This window comes from Vombatus ursinus, unplaced genomic scaffold, assembly GCF_900497805.2.
Source record: "Vombatus ursinus unplaced genomic scaffold, bare-nosed wombat genome assembly UNPS02000749.1, whole genome shotgun sequence".
NCBI lineage: Eukaryota > Metazoa > Chordata > Mammalia > Diprotodontia > Vombatidae > Vombatus > Vombatus ursinus.
Window position 1 is genome coordinate 18,411,162 of NW_020940527.1, and position 18,910 is coordinate 18,430,071.

The window sequence follows — 18,910 nt, forward strand, 5'->3', positions numbered from 1 at the left end:
CAATGGGGTTAAGTGACTTGGCCAGGGTCACACAGCTAGTAAGATTTTGTTTTATTTTTTTTTAAAGCACTTTAATTTTTATTTTTTGGGGTGTAGAGAAGAGTGTGGGGGAGAGTCTTGGAAAACGTTTTTTATTTTTACTCGTTTATAGGCATACCTCAGGGATATTGCAGATTCGGTTCTAGACCATAGCAATTAAGTGGGTTACACAAATTTTTTTGGTTTCCCAGTGCATATAAAAATTATGTTTACATTATAGTCTATTAAGTGTACAATAGTATCATGTATAAAAAAAACCTTAATATATTTTAATTTTAAAATACTTTATTGCTTAAAATGAGCCTTCAGTAAGTCAATCTTTTTGTTGGTGGAGAGTCTTGCCTCAGCGTTGATGGCTGCTGACTGATCAAGGTTGGTGGTTGCTGAAGTTTGCCACATCCATTGACTCTTCTGTTCACTTGAACACTTAGAGGCCATTGTAAGGTTATTAATTGACCTATTTCAATATTTTTGTGTCTCAGGAAATAGGGAGGCGCCGTAGGAGAGGGAGAGAGACGATGAGGAGAGGGCTGGACAGTGGGGCAGTCAGAACACCCACAACATTTATCCATTAAGTTCACCATCTTATGTGGGTGTGGTTCATGGTGCCCTAAAACAATTACAATGCCAACATCAAAGATCACTGTTCATAGATCATAACAGATATAGAAATAATGAAAAAATTTGAAATATTGCAAAAATTAACAAAATGTTACACAGAGACACAAAATGCGCACATGCTGTTGGAAAAATGGTACTGATAGACCTGCTCGATGCAAGATTGCCTCAAACCTTCAATTTGTTTAAAAAAAAAACCTGCAAACTCTGAAGTGCTGCAAAGTGAGCTAGACGTGCAGTAAATTGACAAATACAGGTACAGATATAGATACACATATAAAATAATCAAGTGGAGGAGAAGGGGAAGAGGGAGAAAAGGAGATAGGACAAATGTCCTGAATGACATACTAAAGTGTTAAATAAATTCAGCCTTTGAAGGTAAGGAAGAAGCTAAAAAAAAAAAAAAATAGCTGGCTTAGAAGTGAGTAGATATTCACAATATGTTATGAAAGTAGGGGAGTTACTTATGACCATTTCGGTTTAAGAGCAGACTCGACACTGTCTTATTGGCAGAAGAATTTCTATATTCCCTGAATAATCAAAACGCTATACTATTACTCTGCCTCTTCCATTTTGGTGACTCTATGTTACTGTTATTGTCTTCTTTTTCCCTGATACTTTACCCTCCTGGAACATACTATATACTGTAGGTGGAGTTTTACCTAGATTTTTAGCCAAGCCTTTCTTAGCTATTTTTGTCAACAAGACACAGAAAGATGAAGATAATAGGTAGATTTGGAATGAGTTTAATAGCTAGACCCAAAGCATCATTAACGAGTCAGTGTCAGCTTCAAAGGATTGTCCCAGGAATCTGTGGTTGACTTTATGCTGTTTGATATTTTTATCAAGAACTTGGGTAAAGGTATACATGGAATACTTGTAAAATTCCCATGACAGAAAGCTGGTAACGATAGCTAGGATGTTGGAACAACAATCAGAATCCCAAAAGATCTTGATAGGCTATATTAAAAAGAGAAAGACTATTAAAGGAAGGAGGGAGGGAGGCAATAGTCTTGCTGTCCTCTGCCCTGATGTCAAGCCACATCTGGAGTATTATGTTCACTTGTGGATGCCACATTTTAGGAGATGTGTTGACAAAATGGAATTAGGCCAGCTAGTAGAATAAAGAGACTGGGGGTATTTCACTTGGAGAAAAGAAGATTCAGGTAGGACATAGTAGCTAAATGTCTTTTAGTATTTGAAAGGCCATCAAGTGCAGGAGCTGTGCAGAAGCAAACTTACAGTTGATGTTATGGGAAAGCATGATGACAATTACAACTAATCCAAAATGAAATGGGTTGCCTCAGGAGGGGTGGGAAAATGGTCTTCAAGCTAAGGCTTTATGAATCAGCTTGTTGATGCTGTAGAAGAAAGGTTTATTCAGATATGAATTGTACTAGATTACCTGAGGTCTCTTCTGATTTATTCTCTGGGAAAAAGTATGACACATCATCACCCGCTATGTTATATTTATATATGTATGTATCTGTCCTCTTTCTTCTCTTGGAATGGTCACCACCTATACCCAGCAATTAACAAAGTTTGTCTCCTCCCTGAAGTAAACTGGAATATTATAACAAATCAAAATTATATTGTACTCATTGGGGAAACAGTGCTGTATTCCTAACCCACAAGGGTAAGTAAGGTTCAGGGGTGAAAGGCTGTTACTAATCACAGTAAGATTTCCTAGTAGAAGTTGGCTCAAGTTTTCTCACCACTGCTGTCAGACTTCTGGCTTTAGAATATTTGAAGTGTTCTTTTCCCAAATTGGGGCCTGACTACATATAAGAGTAGTAAAATCTATAAATATTAGGATGTGATTGCAGTGCTAATAGTTCTATGGAACTGATTAGTGCTACCCTTATGGTGAAATAGCCTTGAGAAGACCTCTCTCCTCCTGAAGCTAACTATGATATGTAACCCTATGTATGTCTAAGGTACCTTATCCACTTTGTTCAAATGTAGAGTTAGGTATTGATAAATGTCCCTGCTGCCCATGATGAGGTATAGTCACTAACTTTGCAAATTGTTTTATTGAGGAAATTTGCAGTATATTTTTACTGCTTTTGCAGGCAAAATGAAAGCAAACCAGAAACATTCCTCAACAAATAAAAACAAGTCTTTAGAGCATTCTTTTATTTCTATAGTGACAGTGGCTGATTGCTGGGGAAAGATCAGTTTTTAGTAGACTGCCAGTCTAAAACTTCAGTTTGACTATTGGTGTCCTCTAAATGTGAGCTTCTTGTCCAGTGGCCAAGTGGGCAGTATTGCAAAAGGAACTGAAATAATTTCAATCTTGATATTCTTACTATAAATGAGACAAAAAGAAGGAAGTTGTAGGTAAATGAAAGGATGACACACAGATACTCGTTAGAGAGGCAAAGAAAAGAGTTAGTAGAATGAATGAGATTTTATCATGCTCCCAGAGGCAACAAAGAACATTTTTTCATTGTACGTTGATATGCATTTGCAGCTGTTAGTTGCTGCAGATAAAATTACAGCAAAGTTCTACAGAGAACTTGCTTAAGACCCACCAAAACTTGTCAACATACTCTCTGATATTAGTGACTTGAACACTTGGTAAGAAAGGTAAGGATGGGAAGAAATACATGGCAAGACTCCATTACTGAGTTTATGTCCCATGGAAGCCATCAGTAAGAAGAGAGTCCCTACATATGTCAGTGGATTTGTAGTGATGCGTTTTGTGATAGCAAAGAATTGGAAACAAAGTAGATGCCCATTGACTGGGAAATGGCTAAACACATTGTGGTTTATGAATGTAATGGAATTCTACTGTGCTGTAAGAAATGATGTATGAGGGTAGCTAGGTGGCGCAGTGGATAGAGCTCCAGCCTTGGAGTCAGGAGGACCTGAGTTCAAATCTGGCCTCAGATACTTGACACTTACTAGCTGTGTGACCCTGGGCAAGTCACTTAACCCTGATTGGCTCACAAAACAAACAAACAAAAAGAAAAAGAAAAAAAAAAGAAATGATGTATGTGATGACTACAGAGAATGATGAAAAGATTGACTTGAACTGATAAAAAGTAAAACAAGCAAAGCCAACAATATAAATGAAAAAAATGATCACACACCAAAAAATCAAAAGTAGATATAACAAAATTATAAAGATTAATCATGATTTGAATGAAGAGGTAAGAGAGGACACCCCCCAGTCCACCTACCCCTACATGTAAGTGGGAGATCCACAGGTGTGTTACAATTGCATATGTTTGGGGACTTGTTAAATGTGGTTTGTTCAGTTGGGTTGGGTTTTTTTTTTCCTTTTTAAACAATATCTTTTGTTGTATGAGAAACTGGGAGGGAAGAGGGAGTGATGTTGAGGTGACAATGTAAAAAAAAAGCCAAAAGATAATAATAAAAGCTTTTATGAATGGCAAAGCATGATTTGGGAAGAAGGAATGATAGAGGCCCAAGACTTGTAGAAACCTTAGGCTTATAGTATGAATGCTTCCTTTGAAGAAAGGATTCTTAGGCACTAGACATAATGAGCCCTGAATAACAGTGTGAAAGAATGAAAGTCTATATTTTAATAGGAAAAAAATTCATTACTGATGTGAAAGTTATCAAAGTCAGCTGTCTGCATACAATCAGATCATTGACTCATCAGAGCTAGAATAAAATCAGTAAACAATAATGTAAAGAATAATGGCAAACACATGACAAATAAGTGAAATAACTTTGAATTATTTAAACATAATTGAAAGAAAAATGTGAAATGGACAACAGAAATGACATTGACAAAATATAGTGATTTCATCTAGAAGCACATAAATTGCTCCAACAGAGATCACAAAGAATAATTCATTCAGAAAGTACTTTAGCAATGAGGCACTGCTTTACTTGCCAAAGGGAAAGAAATAACTATCAAAGAGCTGGCAGGATGTCCACCTATGCAAAATAGCTCAGGTGCATTCAGGGATGAAATTAGTAGGAAGACTGCATACAAAAGAAAAATGGAAAAGATAAAATTATTTGTAAAATCTTCCAGCAATTTTAACAAACTTCTTCATCAAGAATAAAGTCCCAGGGCAGCTAGGTGGCACAGTGGATAGAGCTCCAGCCTTGGAGTCAGGAGGACCTGAGTTCAAATCCAGCCTCAGACACTTGACACTTACTAGCTGTGTGACTCTGGGCAAGTCACTTAACCCCGACTGGCTCACCAAAAAACAACAACAACAAAAAGGCATAAAGTCCCACAATGGGATTCTAATGTCACAGTCCAAATTAAGATTTTTAGGGGAGATAGAAGTGGTACTTGAGTAGACAAAGATGGGGGAAAAGCAACCAGATTTGGACCACATATGTCTAGAGCAGTTCTGGGTATTCAATTGTGGGGGCCTCAAAGGACTTACACACAAGGTGTCTAAACAACAAGACGTAAACTTCAACATTATTAAGGTCACAAATATTTTAAGTCATCCAGGTGGTACAATGAATATAATACAGACCTGGAGTCAGGAAGACCTGGGTTCAAAGACTGGGCAAGTTATTTCTGGTTGCCTCAGTTTCCTCATCTGTAACAATAATAGTACCTACCTCACAGGGTTGTTGTGAGGATCAAATGTGATTTATTTAGAACAAGTGTCTTGGGTCTGAGAAATCTGCATCCCTGGAGGAATTAAGATAGGCAGAATCTACTAGTTGTTGGATAAATGTTCTTCACTTTTAAATAAATCCATATCTGCCTGCTCTCTCAAAGCAATTCCGTTTGTATGCTAAAAAGGGTTATTTTGAGTATTAAAACTATGCCTCTGCACTTCCACAGAGTCTCTTATCAGCCTGTTTTTTGGCTCTGATCAACTGTTTAACCAACAGGAATGCTTAGTTGTAATGAAGAAAAGTAAAGGTCAGGGAAGGAGTCAGTGAGTCAGTGTGATGACCTCCTAAGTCACTTAATGAGCTGTGACTGAGTTTGAGCTATGCTGCTAAAAGAGTAGCTAGGACTGCTAATGCTAGTAGCTAGACTCCAGAATGACTTTTGTCTTTTTTTTTTTTTAGAGGAAACTAAAGGGTAACAAAGGGTTCTTTTCTAGCCTCTACTTTTAGAAAAACTACACGTGGATGCAAATTTTAAAAACTAACAAAGTAACAGGTTGTTATTTCTGTTACTGAAGAATTTTGGCTCTTTGTTAATAGGAGACCTCAATAGTGCATGTAAAATAATTTCATTTTTAAAGGCAGGGTATATAAGCTAAGGGAGGCCAATTTTGACTGGATATTGGAAAGAATGATTTGCCCCAAAATTCTTTTGCCTTACAAAGTGGTGAACTCTCTTTGTAAAACAGTCAGACTGATTGATTGATTGCCTGTCAGGGATGTTACAAAGGAGGGAGAGAGGTTGACCTAAATAACATCCAGAGTTCTTTCCAAACCTAAACTCCTACTAGATAAAATTTTTGTTGACCAAAACTGCTGTACAAGGGGAAGTATATCCACATAACCAGTACGTGGCTTAGTTGGCTATAATTTGGGCAGTAGAATTGCTTATCCCTGTTAGTATTATAACCTGGAGAGGGTCCATGCCAAGCATTATTAATCCTGCACTTGTTAGGCTATAGGATCTGGTGCCTGTGTTCTTTCCTCATTGACTCAGTTCTTCTTTCTTTTGACTCAGCAACATGGATCCAGGCAGAACAGGCAGTGAAGTAGCATTCTCAACTCTTCAGAACCAGCAGCTGTATGCTGCCATGGCTGACACTTTTCTGGAACATATGTGTCGTTTGGACATCGACTCAGAGCCCACCACTGCCCGAAACACTGGTATCATCTGCACCATTGGTGAGTGGGTGTAATTCACTTGAGTCCCAGTCTCTTGGCTACAATGCAGCTGCCACAGGCTGTCAGAGCCTACCTTCCCTTGCCACAAAGAAGGCTTGGTAGGGCATATGCTGTTAAAGGGAGAGGAATTTTCCCAACTCAGATAAATAAAATTGCATACCTGAGTAACAAAAGGAGTTTGTTCTAAATACCTGGTGAAAATAAAAAGGAATTTGAAAACTTGAAGAAATTGAGCTAGAATACTGATGTTGGAAGTGACTAGTTTATTTATTCTTCCCTTGAGTATTAAATATGTAAGGCAGCCTGTAGGCTCTGCCCTTCACAAGTTACTTTTCCTAAAGGCCCTGAAAACTCTCCTTGAAGGAGGTATTATGTACAACAGGTAGGTTGGACCTAGAGACTTTTTCAAGCTGTGTTACAATGAGAACAAACATTGCATAGAATGTTTATAGAACACTGGGTCTGGAGCCAAGGGATTGACGTTGAATCCTAGCCATGACACTCTCTAGATGCATGACCTTGGACAATCAATCACTTCATCTCTCTGGGCAGCAAGTTTTCCATATCAGTAAAACTGAAGAGGTTGAACTAGGTAATGTCTAAGGTTTCTTTCTTTAGATTGTGACTAAGCCTTATCCAGTGCTTTTGGTCCAGTACAAGTTGGGGGGGGGGGTGCTGGGAGTCAAAGGAAACAGGGTTCTGATGTTGGTGAATAACAGAGATGTCAAAGAAAGTTTAAAGCAATTATGAAATTATATGACTTTCACCATATAATTAGTTACTATTAATGGTATTAATTTTTTTTAAAAATTTTTGTCGCTTAGGCCCAGCCTCCCGATCTGTGGACAAGTTAAAAGAGATGATTGAAGCTGGAATGAATGTGGCTCGTCTAAATTTCTCCCATGGAACTCATGAGGTAAGGATTCTAGCGAGTATGGGGGGTGAGTGGTCCCTACCTGTAAATTGAGCTGCTCAATTCACCCAATAATCTTTTAAAAAGAAGAAAAATGTGATGATTAATAAGAAAATATGAGGCACTTCTGGATAATCCCCTCTTCTTGCTTTTCCATTAAACCTTCCTATTTAACAAAGAAAACTATTTAAAACAACTGATACAGTCACTGAGTCTGACAAGTATATACAGTATTCTGCCCCCATAAGTCTTCCCACCTTTCTGCTAAGAAGCATGGGGTCTTGTTCGTTATCTCTTCCAGGACCAAACTTCATCGTTAAAATTGAAAGTTCAGTGTTTGGGGTTCTTTTAGTGTCATTGAGTATATTTTTCTTGTTATTAGTTAGTTTACATGCATTTATTAAGTATTTACTATGTGCCAAGCACTCTACTAATATATAAATATATAAATTCAAAAACAGGGCTCCAGTTCTCAGGGACTTCATGTTATAATGAGATAATATGCAAATAAGTATAAACATACAAGAAGAGGGAAAGTAATCTCAGTGAGGAAACACTAACCTGGGGAATGGAAGTGGGAGTGGAGTTTACTCTATAAATGGCAGAGTCAGGACTTAAAACCCAGGTGTTCTGGGTTATGACTTCACTCAGCAGCAGTTCATAATGTCTTCCATTTTTCTCTGAATTCCTTTAATAGTCCTCATTTCTTATTGAACAAGAATATTCCAGTACCTTCATAGACTACAGTTTTGTTCAACTATTCCCCAGTTATTGGGCACCTACATTTTTTCCATTTCTTTATTTATACAAAAAGTGCTGCTGTGAATATTTTGTTATTGAGGTCCTTCTTTCTTTGATCTCCTTGGGGCATCTACTCAGTAATCAGGTCGTTGAATATGAAGAGTTTAATCAGATTTTTCGAAAAAAATTCCAAATTGTTACGAGTAGACCAATTCATAGCTTCACCAACAGTTTGTTAGTGTGTCTATATTTCTACAGCCTTTGCAACCTTGACTATTTTCATCTTTTCTCATCTTTGCCACTTTGAGGTGTATAAAATGAAGCCTTAAGATCATTGTTAGATACTGGGTGTCTGTCCTGATTCTTTTGTACTAAAACACTCTGATAGTTAACTTCCTAGCTTGATCAGCATGCTTATCTCTCTGGAAGGTTCTTAGACAGTGAAATAAAGATGGTACATTTTCAATCTTCCTTTAGGAGCTGGTGTTCATGGAGCACCCAGAACCCATTCTAAATGCATACCTTTTGGTTACCTCTGGGGCTCAGGGCAGCCTAAAAGCAAACTCATTTACCCCCTTTCTCTCCTTTACTTTCCTGGTCTCCTTGATCAGCAGAATCGTGCTGACCTATGAATTGTACATAGCCACCCTTTGGTATTTAAAAGCTGGTATTAAGTTCAAGCTGAGAATGAGATCACAAGAAGTGAAACCAAGGAAGAGTACTCCTGCCATCTAGAAATAGGAGGCTTTTTATTGTGGGATCATTCCATATACAGCTTATGGCCTGGCAGGCATCTGGCCTTGTAAAGGTCATGAGCCGTGGGCTGTCACTTCAAGTGATGGCTACTGAGTAGTTGTCATGGGTTTTTCTCTCTCTCTCTCACTCTCACACACACACACACAAATTGTATGAAATCTTTCAAAGGGATAGACTTAACTGCTTATAGAAATTACTTTGGCATTTAAGGGAAAACTATAAAGGCTTTACTGAGGCTTAGATTGCTCCTAGAGGCTTTGACTTTTAAGTCTTAGCGCATATTTTACATGTAGAGTGTAGGAGCTAAAATAGATTTGAAATGTCCAGCACTTCAAAATCTCTTCTGTTTTTTTCACTGATCTTAGACCTTTTCCCCTTTGTATTAGGATTTGCCTTAAATTTGTTTTTCTACTAAATACTAGAAAAGTTTAGAGATGGTGCTAGAGCCTAATTAATGGTTTAGAGTCTAGAACCCTGGTTGCTCATTTTATAAAAATTAAATTCCTCTCAATGTAAGAAGACCTAGGTTTTAAATCAAAAAGAAATAAGGCTGTTGCTGAGGTTTGAGATTATGAAAATGAGGCTGCACCTGCTGTCTCTAAATTCCTTTTACAGTTTGTGTGACTTTCTGCCAAAGGTCTGATCACTAGGCAGCACAGAATAAAGGCCAAGGAATACTCTTTGAGTTGTGCCAATTTTAAATCCTCTTCTGAGCACACACTGAAGTTCCCCTGCCTCCCAACCTTTTTTTTTTTTTTAATATTAAGGAGTGACAGGTGTTCTCATCACGTATATGGTAGCATATTGCCCCTGCAGTTCATGTGAGCAGTTTCAGTGCTGAATTTGCATGTCGTTTAGCACCCTATTGGTCTCAGAAGTGTCTACTTTTACATAATTAAATGTAGAATGTAGGAAGATAGAGCCCTTGGTGAAGTTTTTCCTTCTATAACTGCAAAAACAAGCAGTCTATTAAGTGATCAAACAGAAGGGAGACCTGAGTCTAGAGTCCCATACCAATTTTGGGATCCATCACCGAGACTGTGCCCTGAGGTCCCTCAGTGACTCTGTTCATAAAATTTTATTAGGAGTTTGTATAAGCTCTTTGCATGTGAATTTTCATGGATGGTAATAATAAAAGATAGCAGGTGGGAAAATGCTGAAGTAAATGTTCTTTTTTTTTTTTTTAATTTTTATTCAATAGTTTGTTTTATTTTTAAATTTATTAAACTTAATCTGGTAGTCACTTAAGGTGCTCATCATATCATCCCCATCTGAACTTCTGCTCTCATCTATGTATTCTTTTTTGAAATTAATTTATTTTGATTTATCAACATTCACTTCCTTAAGCGTTTGAGTTTTAAATTTTTCTCCCCTTCCCTCCCCACTCCCTCCTCAAGATAGCACACAATCTGATATAGACAATACATATACATTCCTATTAAACATATTTTCACATTAGTGATGTTGTAAGTAAGAATTAGAACCAATAGGAGGAACCACCAGAAAGACGAAACAAAACACAACGGAAGAAAAAAAGTATCATATAGTATGCTTCAATTTGTATTCAAAATCCATAGTTCTTTCTTTGGACGTAGACAACATTTTCCATCGTGAAGCCTTTGGAGAGGTCTTAGATCCTTGTATTGCTGAGAAGGGTTAAGTCTATCAATATTAGTCATTGCACAACATGGCTGTCACTGTGTATGTACAACATTTGAAGTAAATGTTCTTGTCAAACAGTCTCCTTTTGACACCATTCTCTAAAGACTCTTTCAACCTTTTTCTTGCCTCTGAGTCCCAAGTTCAAACAAAAGGGGTAGAGGACCTGAAAAGATAAAATAAGAGATTATTGAGTAGAAAATGACTCTTAAACATACATAATCATGGGAACGGAATGGGATGTGTGATTTACCTTTCTGTTACTCTGAAACCCAGGTATATATGACTTTGATTAAGGTGTACTTAGTTGGTGGCCTTGTTAACTCATGCAAAGTGAGCACTATGCCATCATTTTGATCAAAAGTGAAAAGTCAATAAAGAATGAGAAGAATTACTCAGATTTACTAGTCAAGAACTAGAATTTAATTACCCAATTTGTGATAACTGTCACTACATGCAGACTTTTTTCTTTTTAATTTTTTTATTATGAATGTATATAACTTTACGGGGTAAGGGGGAGAAGACCTAACAAATAATTAAACTAATTATAAATAAAAATGGTTTTTGAACAAGACGAGACTTCTTAAATCATAACAATAATAATGCTACCATTGTGGTGTTCCATGTAAAACAGTGATATATAGGAACACGGTTTTGTAATTTATGGAGTTTAGCTCCTGTATAGCTCTTTATTTTCAATTAAAGGGCTTCTTGTTCCATTGGGTTACTAATTCATAAATCTAGAGGATATCAGAGCATTTTTCTACTCTGTCTAATCTTCCTTCTACCTCCTTCAGTGGTCTCTAGGTGACATAGGAGACATTTGAGAGGCATAAGATTTATTCAAGACATAAAATTCTACATCCCTGAGTCAATATAGATACACCCCCATTTTCTAAACCAAAGCATAATACCTTTTTTTTGTCTTTTATAAACTTCCAGTTTTTATTGCAAGCTGAAACAGTATGTAATATTTCCCTAGAGATTTTCACAAAAAGGTTGAAATTGGTCACATTTTTTCCCTCTATAACTTCTGAAAAGTAATCTAGTTCTGTGTACTTACTAGTCTCCCTACCCCTATCCCTTATCCTATGAGCCTCCTCCGTTTAAAAAATATATCCCTTATCCCTTATATCAGAATCCATCCTGGGGAAGGGTTATTTGAGAGGCAGTGGCAACAATTTATCTTACACAGTATGTTCTAATTCCTGAGTGATACATACTGTCTAAAATGACTGTAACTTTAACAGCCTTTTAAATCCTATGAAGGTAATAGGGGTAGGGGAAGGAGAGGACGTGAGAGCTAGGTAATAGTATATATTAAGGCTCTTATTTGAATTTCTTTCATTATCTTTCCTAGTACCATGCAGAGACTATCAAAAATGTGCGAACAGCTACAGAGAGCTATGCTTCCGATCCTGTCAAATACCGGCCTGTTGCGATAGCCTTGGACACCAAAGGACCAGAGATCCGAACTGGACTCATCAAGGGCGTGAGTATCCAGAGATGTGAAGGCAGGGTGAAATAGGCATTCAGTTGGGTGACGATTTCTGTGATGAGTAACTAGTACCATACAGATAGAGAGAGAGAGTACAAGAGTATATTTGCACTAATCTAGAGGTTCATAACCTGGGGCTGTGAACTTGCTTTTAAATATTTCAATAACTGCATTTCAATTTCATTTCCTTTGCAATCCTATGTATTTTATTTTATGCATATAAAAACATTGTTCTGAGAGAAAGTGTCCATAATACAAGAAAGGCCAAGAACATTTGCTTAATCAAAATTATTCCAAGAATCTTTGGGTTTTCACTCCTAAGGATCTGATGTCCTGATAGGGGTACTGGCTTTTTTATTCCCTAGTAGCTTAGTGGTACCTGCGACAAATCTTAAAACATTTGTGAAGCTGGGTGAGATTTGTGACCTGTAATTTACAAGTGCATTCTCAGTCTCTAGCTTACAATCATTGTTCCCTGTTGGGGAGAGAAGTGGGATTTTGTTTATAAGGCCCAAATACAGTGAACTCATTAATGAGCAGACTAATGAGTCAGTTTCTCCTATATATATAGAGTGGCACAGCTGAAGTGGAGCTAAAGAAGGGCAACACTCTCAAAGTCACCTTGGACAATGCCTATATGGAGAAATGTGATGAAAATGTCCTCTGGGTAGACTACAAAAACATTTGCAAGGTGGTGGATGTTGGTGGCAAAATCTTTGTGGACGATGGGCTCATTTCTCTTCTTGTGAAGCAGAAAGGTATGCTTTGGGTGCGGCCTCGGTCTGGTAGAATACTGTTGCCATAAGCTCCAACAAGCTCGCCTCCAAAATAGCCTAGACCCAAGTATATGGAGAACCCTTATGAGTGGTATGAAATTTGTCCTGCATTTAGATGGCAGCCTGTGGTTTCTCTTCCAAAAAGCCATGAGATGTATAACTTGATCTCAGCTAACTCCATAGTCAGCCCTTCTACTTCTTTGGGAAAGGATAAGAAATAACCATCTTCTCTGTTTATCAACATATAGAGAATCTGAAGGGAAGGGATGAATGTGTCAGAGTCTTTGTGCTAAATTATTGTCCAAATGACATGTTTTCATAATTGGTAAGAATAGCAAAAAGTAACAGAGGTCATTCTGTTACTAAGGAAGGGCATAAGTAAGTAAACTAGATTTGGAGTGGATTGGGAGTTAGAACTATCTTCTTATTTTGTACTCCTTCTCAACATAGTACATATAGTACATTGTGTTTATTTGTGTGTACATGTGTGTGTGTGTGTATGGTAGACATGGTAGATACTTAATGAATGTTTATTGATTGGTTGATAGGTCCAGATTTCCTTATGACTGAGGTGGAGAATGGTGGCATGCTGGGCAGCAAGAAGGGTGTGAACCTTCCTGGGGCAGCTGTAGACTTGCCTGCTGTGTCTCAGAAGGATATCCAAGATCTAAACTTTGGATTAGAGCAAGATGTGGATATGGTATTTGCATCTTTCATCCGAAAGGCAGATGATGTCCATGCAGTCAGAAAGATCCTGGGAGAGAAAGGAAAAAACATCAAGATCATCAGCAAGATTGAAAACCATGAAGGAGTCCGAAGGTAAGGGGAAGGAAGGAATGCTTAGGGACCTCTAGGAGAAGAAGAAAACAATCTTTTCCATCCCAGAATGGGATCCCAGGGATGGTTAGTCCTGTCAGAGGAAGTTTTAACTATCACTTTCCTGGCTTGCTTAGAATAGATTGATAGCTGAAGGAAGACTTTGTTTGACTGCTAAGGAAAATATATAAATAGCACCTAGGATCAATATCATTAAGCTGATTTTTCTTGCCCTAATAATTAACCCAAAGTTGCTGATTTACTATAATGCCATTTCCCTTCTATGGATGTTGTGGGGTGGGAAGGCATCTGGGGTGAATACGGTGGTAAATTCTGACCCCTTGTGTCTTTATTAACCCCTTCACTCCCTGTGGCCCCCATTTCTCTGGAAGTGAACAGCCTCCTAGGAAGATTCTAATGCTAGCACTAGCATTTCACTTTATTCACCTCAGTTCTAGTAACCTGAAGTATAGGCCCTCTTAATTAATCCTTCCTACAAAAGGCCAGTTAATTTAGGCATGATAAGATCATGGAATTTAAAGCTTAAGGGGAAGGGATGTTAGAAATTATCTGGGCTAACATCATCCTCCTACAGATGAGGGAGAAATACAGGCACAAAAATCACAAAGGTAGTTAAGTTACAGAGCTTAAATAAGTCTTCTGACTCCAGATCCATTTTTGTTCATTCTACAATATCAGTGCTAAATTCACTCTCCAGATTAGCCCAGCCATATGACAAATGCTTGCCTTTTCTCATGAATTGAGCCCAAAAGAAAACACAAATCTGAGGTAATGCCAGAGTGATAAGGGGGGGGGAAGAATCCTCTAGTTTTAACGGATGAGAGAAAGCTCAGACCACATCTGTTCCAGAGGAAAAGATGGTACTATTTTAAAGCTGATTTTGGTTAGTTAATCTTTTACTAAGCAGCTGCTATGTTAATAGCATCTTTTCTGTCATTTTAATAAGCCACAGATACTCATGACTTGGCGTGAGTGTGAGGTTTACTCTGTTTCACCAGCCTGATATCCCAAAAGGATCCATCCTGAGCAGAGCAGTGGATAGATAGCACAATGATGAGACCAAGGTCTTGGACCTAGCTTCAGATTGGAACCTGGAAGATAGGAAGAATGTAGATCATTAAGTAGCCTTTAGATTCTAAAGGGTTGGGGAACCTTCGGCCTCGAGGTCACACGTGACCTTCTAGGTCCTTGGGTGCTGCCTTTTGACTCAGTGGGCTGCACTTGAGGACCTAGAGGGCCACAAGTGGCCTTGAGGCTGCAGGTTCCCCACCCCTGTTTCAGAATTAACAGGAAAGGAGAAGTTTCTTTGGGAAATGGGAGTTAGAAACAAAACTGTAGAGATAGCTACAATATTAGTATGAAATCAGACTATTTTCCTATCATAGGAGTGGTGGAGAAAATGACCCAGTTGGATATCTGAAATGATAAAAGGAATGAACTAATGTCTAATTTCACTTTCTGTAGGGATTCTGTCAGGTCTGCACACTTTTCTTTCTCCCTACCCCTCAATTAAGGGAGAAATCCTATAACCTTTAGAGACTATCTGACCAACTATCAAGTCATCTTAGAATGTAATCTCGTTCAGGGGCATGTAGTCAGAAAATGAGACTTACTGCCTATCTAGCCCTCCTAATAAATAGCCTTCATTGCCTTACCCAGTCAGTAGGAAGCCACAGAGCTTCTCTCACATTCCCAGTTCTTGCCTGTAGCATGATATCTACGGTCCTTTTCTATTGTACCTTTACATTGTCCTTATAGCCTTAAAAAAATGAATTTTTTTTCCCCTTTTTTATGATGTCAGATTTGATGAGATCCTGGAAGCCAGTGATGGCATCATGGTTGCTCGGGGGGACCTGGGTATTGAGATCCCTGCAGAAAAAGTATTCCTTGCCCAGAAGATGATGATTGGAAGGTGTAATAGAGTTGGGAAACCTGTTATTTGCGCCACTCAGGTATTCTTCCCATTTCCTTTTTCTTTTTTGCCCTCCCACCTTCACCCTTCAGTGGCAATGAGAGCTCTAAGCATAGATTTTTGGTTAAATACAGACCTTACTTCTGGGACTTCCTTAAAGCAATAGTACATTATTGATATTGTCTGGTTCATCCCAGGTCTAATAAATTGTTTGGGATAGAAGCACTTTTTGAGTGTTAGGTTGGCTTCATTTGGTTCAGTCTACCTACTCTTTTATAATTTTCTAGACATTTAGGATGCCTATCAAGGAAACTCCAGTGGGGTTTCCCCATTGACTTAATTCTCTGGTCTCCTTGTATTCTAGACATTAGAAGTCAGATGAAATGATTTAACTTTAGACTGTTTTACTGAAGAGGCAGTATGGAATAGCAAATAGAAAGCTAGCCTTAGTGTCAGACCTGATTTCAAATCCTGCTTCCCACAAAAGCTGAATGTTTGACCCTGGACACGTCACTGGTTAAGTGACTAAGTTTCCATGCTGCAGGCAGGTCTATGACTGTAAGTTGCAGACTAGGTACCAATCTATATTGTTTAGAGAATATGTCCTCACCAGTGGTTCCCTATACCAAAGAAATCCCAGGGGCAGCCCTTTTTTTTCCCCCTTATCTAAAAGTTCAGACTTAGGTTTTGGGGGTAGGCAGACCAGGGACAGGTGTCACTGTTGTGGTATCTCCTCAGATGCTGGAGAGCATGATTAAGAAGCCACGCCCCACCCGGGCTGAAGGCAGTGATGTAGCCAATGCTGTCCTGGATGGAGCTGATTGTATCATGCTGTCTGGAGAGACTGCCAAAGGGGACTATCCAGTAGAGGCTGTGCGGATGCAACACTTGGTGAGTGAGCCCTGTCCTTTTCAGAGCAAGGGAAGGTGGTCAGACAGCCCTCACCTAGTCATCACTCTAGATGGCAAGTCTAACAGAGGAGGGGCACTCTCTCAAGAGAAAGGTTCACGTGGATTCCTGGCTCAATCCCAGTCCAATAACCGCCATGTTCCCTTTAAATGTTTGGGTAATGCTTTCCTTCACCACAGCCCTGTTCCCATTCCTAATTTCTGCCCCCCTTCACTTCTGTCCTAGATGCTCACAGTTCTCCTTTACTGCTAATTTTCTGGGTCTTCAGGACACCTGTCAAAATGGATTTCCCTAGGGGCTTAGTCCTCTGATATCCCTGTATTGGGCTTAGACTGGCAGATGAAGTTATTTTATTTTAGCCTATTTTCTTGGAAAGGTTATTATACCAAACGTCACCTCTAGCTTCTTAGAGTCAACTACCTGCCTCCTATCACCTTGATAGAGGGAAGTAACCTGTGAGTCAGTAGAATAGCCCAAGGACTGTTCTCTCTGGCCTTTCTCTCTCTCTCTCTCTCTCTCTCTCTCTCTCTCTCTCTCTCTCTCTTTCTCTTTCTCTCTTTCTCCCTCTCTGTGTGCAAAAGTGGGGTTCCCTTGCCCTGGGCCATACTCTTAATATCCTACTGCCCTTCTAGGTATTCCTTTTCTAGAGCAGATTTCCCCTTCTATTTCAGGGTTTGGGACTGAATGTGTGCTCTTAGCTAATGATGAGTAGTTTCATGTCCAGATTGCCTGGAACTGCTCTCCTTCTGGTGGACATCATATTTGTCCCACCTAATTCTGATCATAAGTTGGGGAGGGGGGTGAGTGACTTTCCCAGAGGGCTGGGATAGGTATTAGTGGTAGAAGAGGACTGCAGTGACAAGGAGTAGCAGAGGACACTAACTGAGGACATGGAGTTAATGTCAGAGGTCTGGAATTTTCTCATGAACTGACAGTTACTGTGTCTGCCTGAGGCCTTTGAATATAGTGCCATCTGGTAGCCTGTTGCTTTTATGGGCTTTGAGTTTCAACCTAGACCATGTACCATTAACCTGTTTTCCAAAGACTTTTCCTTGATTGAGAACAAGCTAAATTCTGGACTGTGCAGCATATAAATGCTGCTTTTCCTAATGCTATTGCCCTCGGTTTAATCTAATTTTCTGGTTTTTATTTTTATATAATTTCTTTGGTCTAATATTAAGCTTCATGCAATAGGGAAGGAGGCTGGGGAACACTTGTGTTTGTACTTATATGTTAAAGTCTTCATTCCAGGTCTAGGCAAAGTGAGGATGGGGTTTCTTTTTAGTGCTTACTTGCCTGCCTCCCCAACCTCTCCCAAGCAAAGCTATTAGCTATAGTCTTCTATAACGATAGAGGTATAGACTTCTTACTGTCCCAGAGGTCCTATCTTTTGAACTACCCTTCCCGTGTGAGAGCTTAGGCTTGTTTTTATTTTAATTGTTAACTGCTCTGATCTTTCTGTCTAGCACAAAATTACAAGAAATAAACAGTACCTATCCAGTGACAGAAATTAAGGGTGTCTTTGATCTGTCAGATGCTTTTTGAGGACAGCTACAAGGTGGTATGGCCCAGGTATTAATTGTTCATCACCACCTTATCAAAAACGTTAGTTATTTAAGTGAAGAGTTGACCAAACCTTTAATCCTGAAAAATTTATGAGACAACCAAGTAACCAGTTTGAATGACAGCTGCTTGATTAAGCCTGAGTTTTCATCCAAACTTATAGCAACCGTATATCTGGTTTGTATTCTAATGGTTCCTCACTGTCTGTAGCTCACAAGCTTTCATTTTCAAAGTGCCACCCCGATAGGGTTGGGATCTGGCCTGCCCTACAATTGTCTCAATTGTGCCTAATTTCAGATTCCCCATTTACCTCCTGAAAGGAAACATTTTTGTGATTGTTTTTTCTTTTTCATATCCAGTTCCAGCAGCCTGGGCTACTGAACCTGCCAGGCCTTAGGAAAACTGCTGATCAGACCCCTGATTTGTATTAAGCTTTTGATGCCAACAAAGATACTTTCCTAAGTATAAATAATTTTTGTTAGGCTGGAATTTTTCTTTCCTCCTTGATTTGAAAAGGGTGAAGAGAATTGAAAAGCTAATCAGCATTATTTGGGCTCCTTTTATTGGGGTGAGGTAGACTAGTAAGTATCTATGCTCATGGAAAAATTTATTTAGCTGTAAATGATCTGCTAATGTCAATCCAGACATTATTGAGCTTTCATGTAAAAGTTAAGAGTTGGCAAAGTCAAGAGTAAATGTTATTTTCACTCAATATTAAATACTGCCTTTTTTCTTTCTGGTTATTCAAGGTTAATAACACATGATAAGGACTCAGGGAGTGCCAGCTGTAGTGATGCTCATGGATTTATCTTCCATGTTTTGGGGGTTTCATGCTTCATTCTTAGTGCAGAATGAAGCCCATCATAGCCCAATAATAACTCTCAGTG

At 38.8% G+C, this 18,910-nt stretch overlaps 1 protein-coding gene across 1 annotated transcript in view; it reads left to right on the forward strand.

Moving 5' to 3' along the window:
- The window catches only part of PKM (pyruvate kinase M1/2), a 41,327-nt gene that overhangs the window by 15,294 nt on the left and 7,123 nt on the right, over nt 1-18,910 (forward strand). The window contains exons 2-8 of the mRNA XM_027859126.1: nt 6,296-6,459; nt 7,284-7,375; nt 11,889-12,020; nt 12,598-12,784; nt 13,351-13,621; nt 15,441-15,591; nt 16,290-16,442. Of these exons, the coding sequence (XP_027714927.1) occupies nt 6,300-6,459; nt 7,284-7,375; nt 11,889-12,020; nt 12,598-12,784; nt 13,351-13,621; nt 15,441-15,591; nt 16,290-16,442 (1,146 nt within the window). The 5' untranslated portion in view covers nt 6,296-6,299. The remainder of the gene's footprint in view (nt 1-6,295; nt 6,460-7,283; nt 7,376-11,888; nt 12,021-12,597; nt 12,785-13,350; nt 13,622-15,440; nt 15,592-16,289; nt 16,443-18,910) is intronic.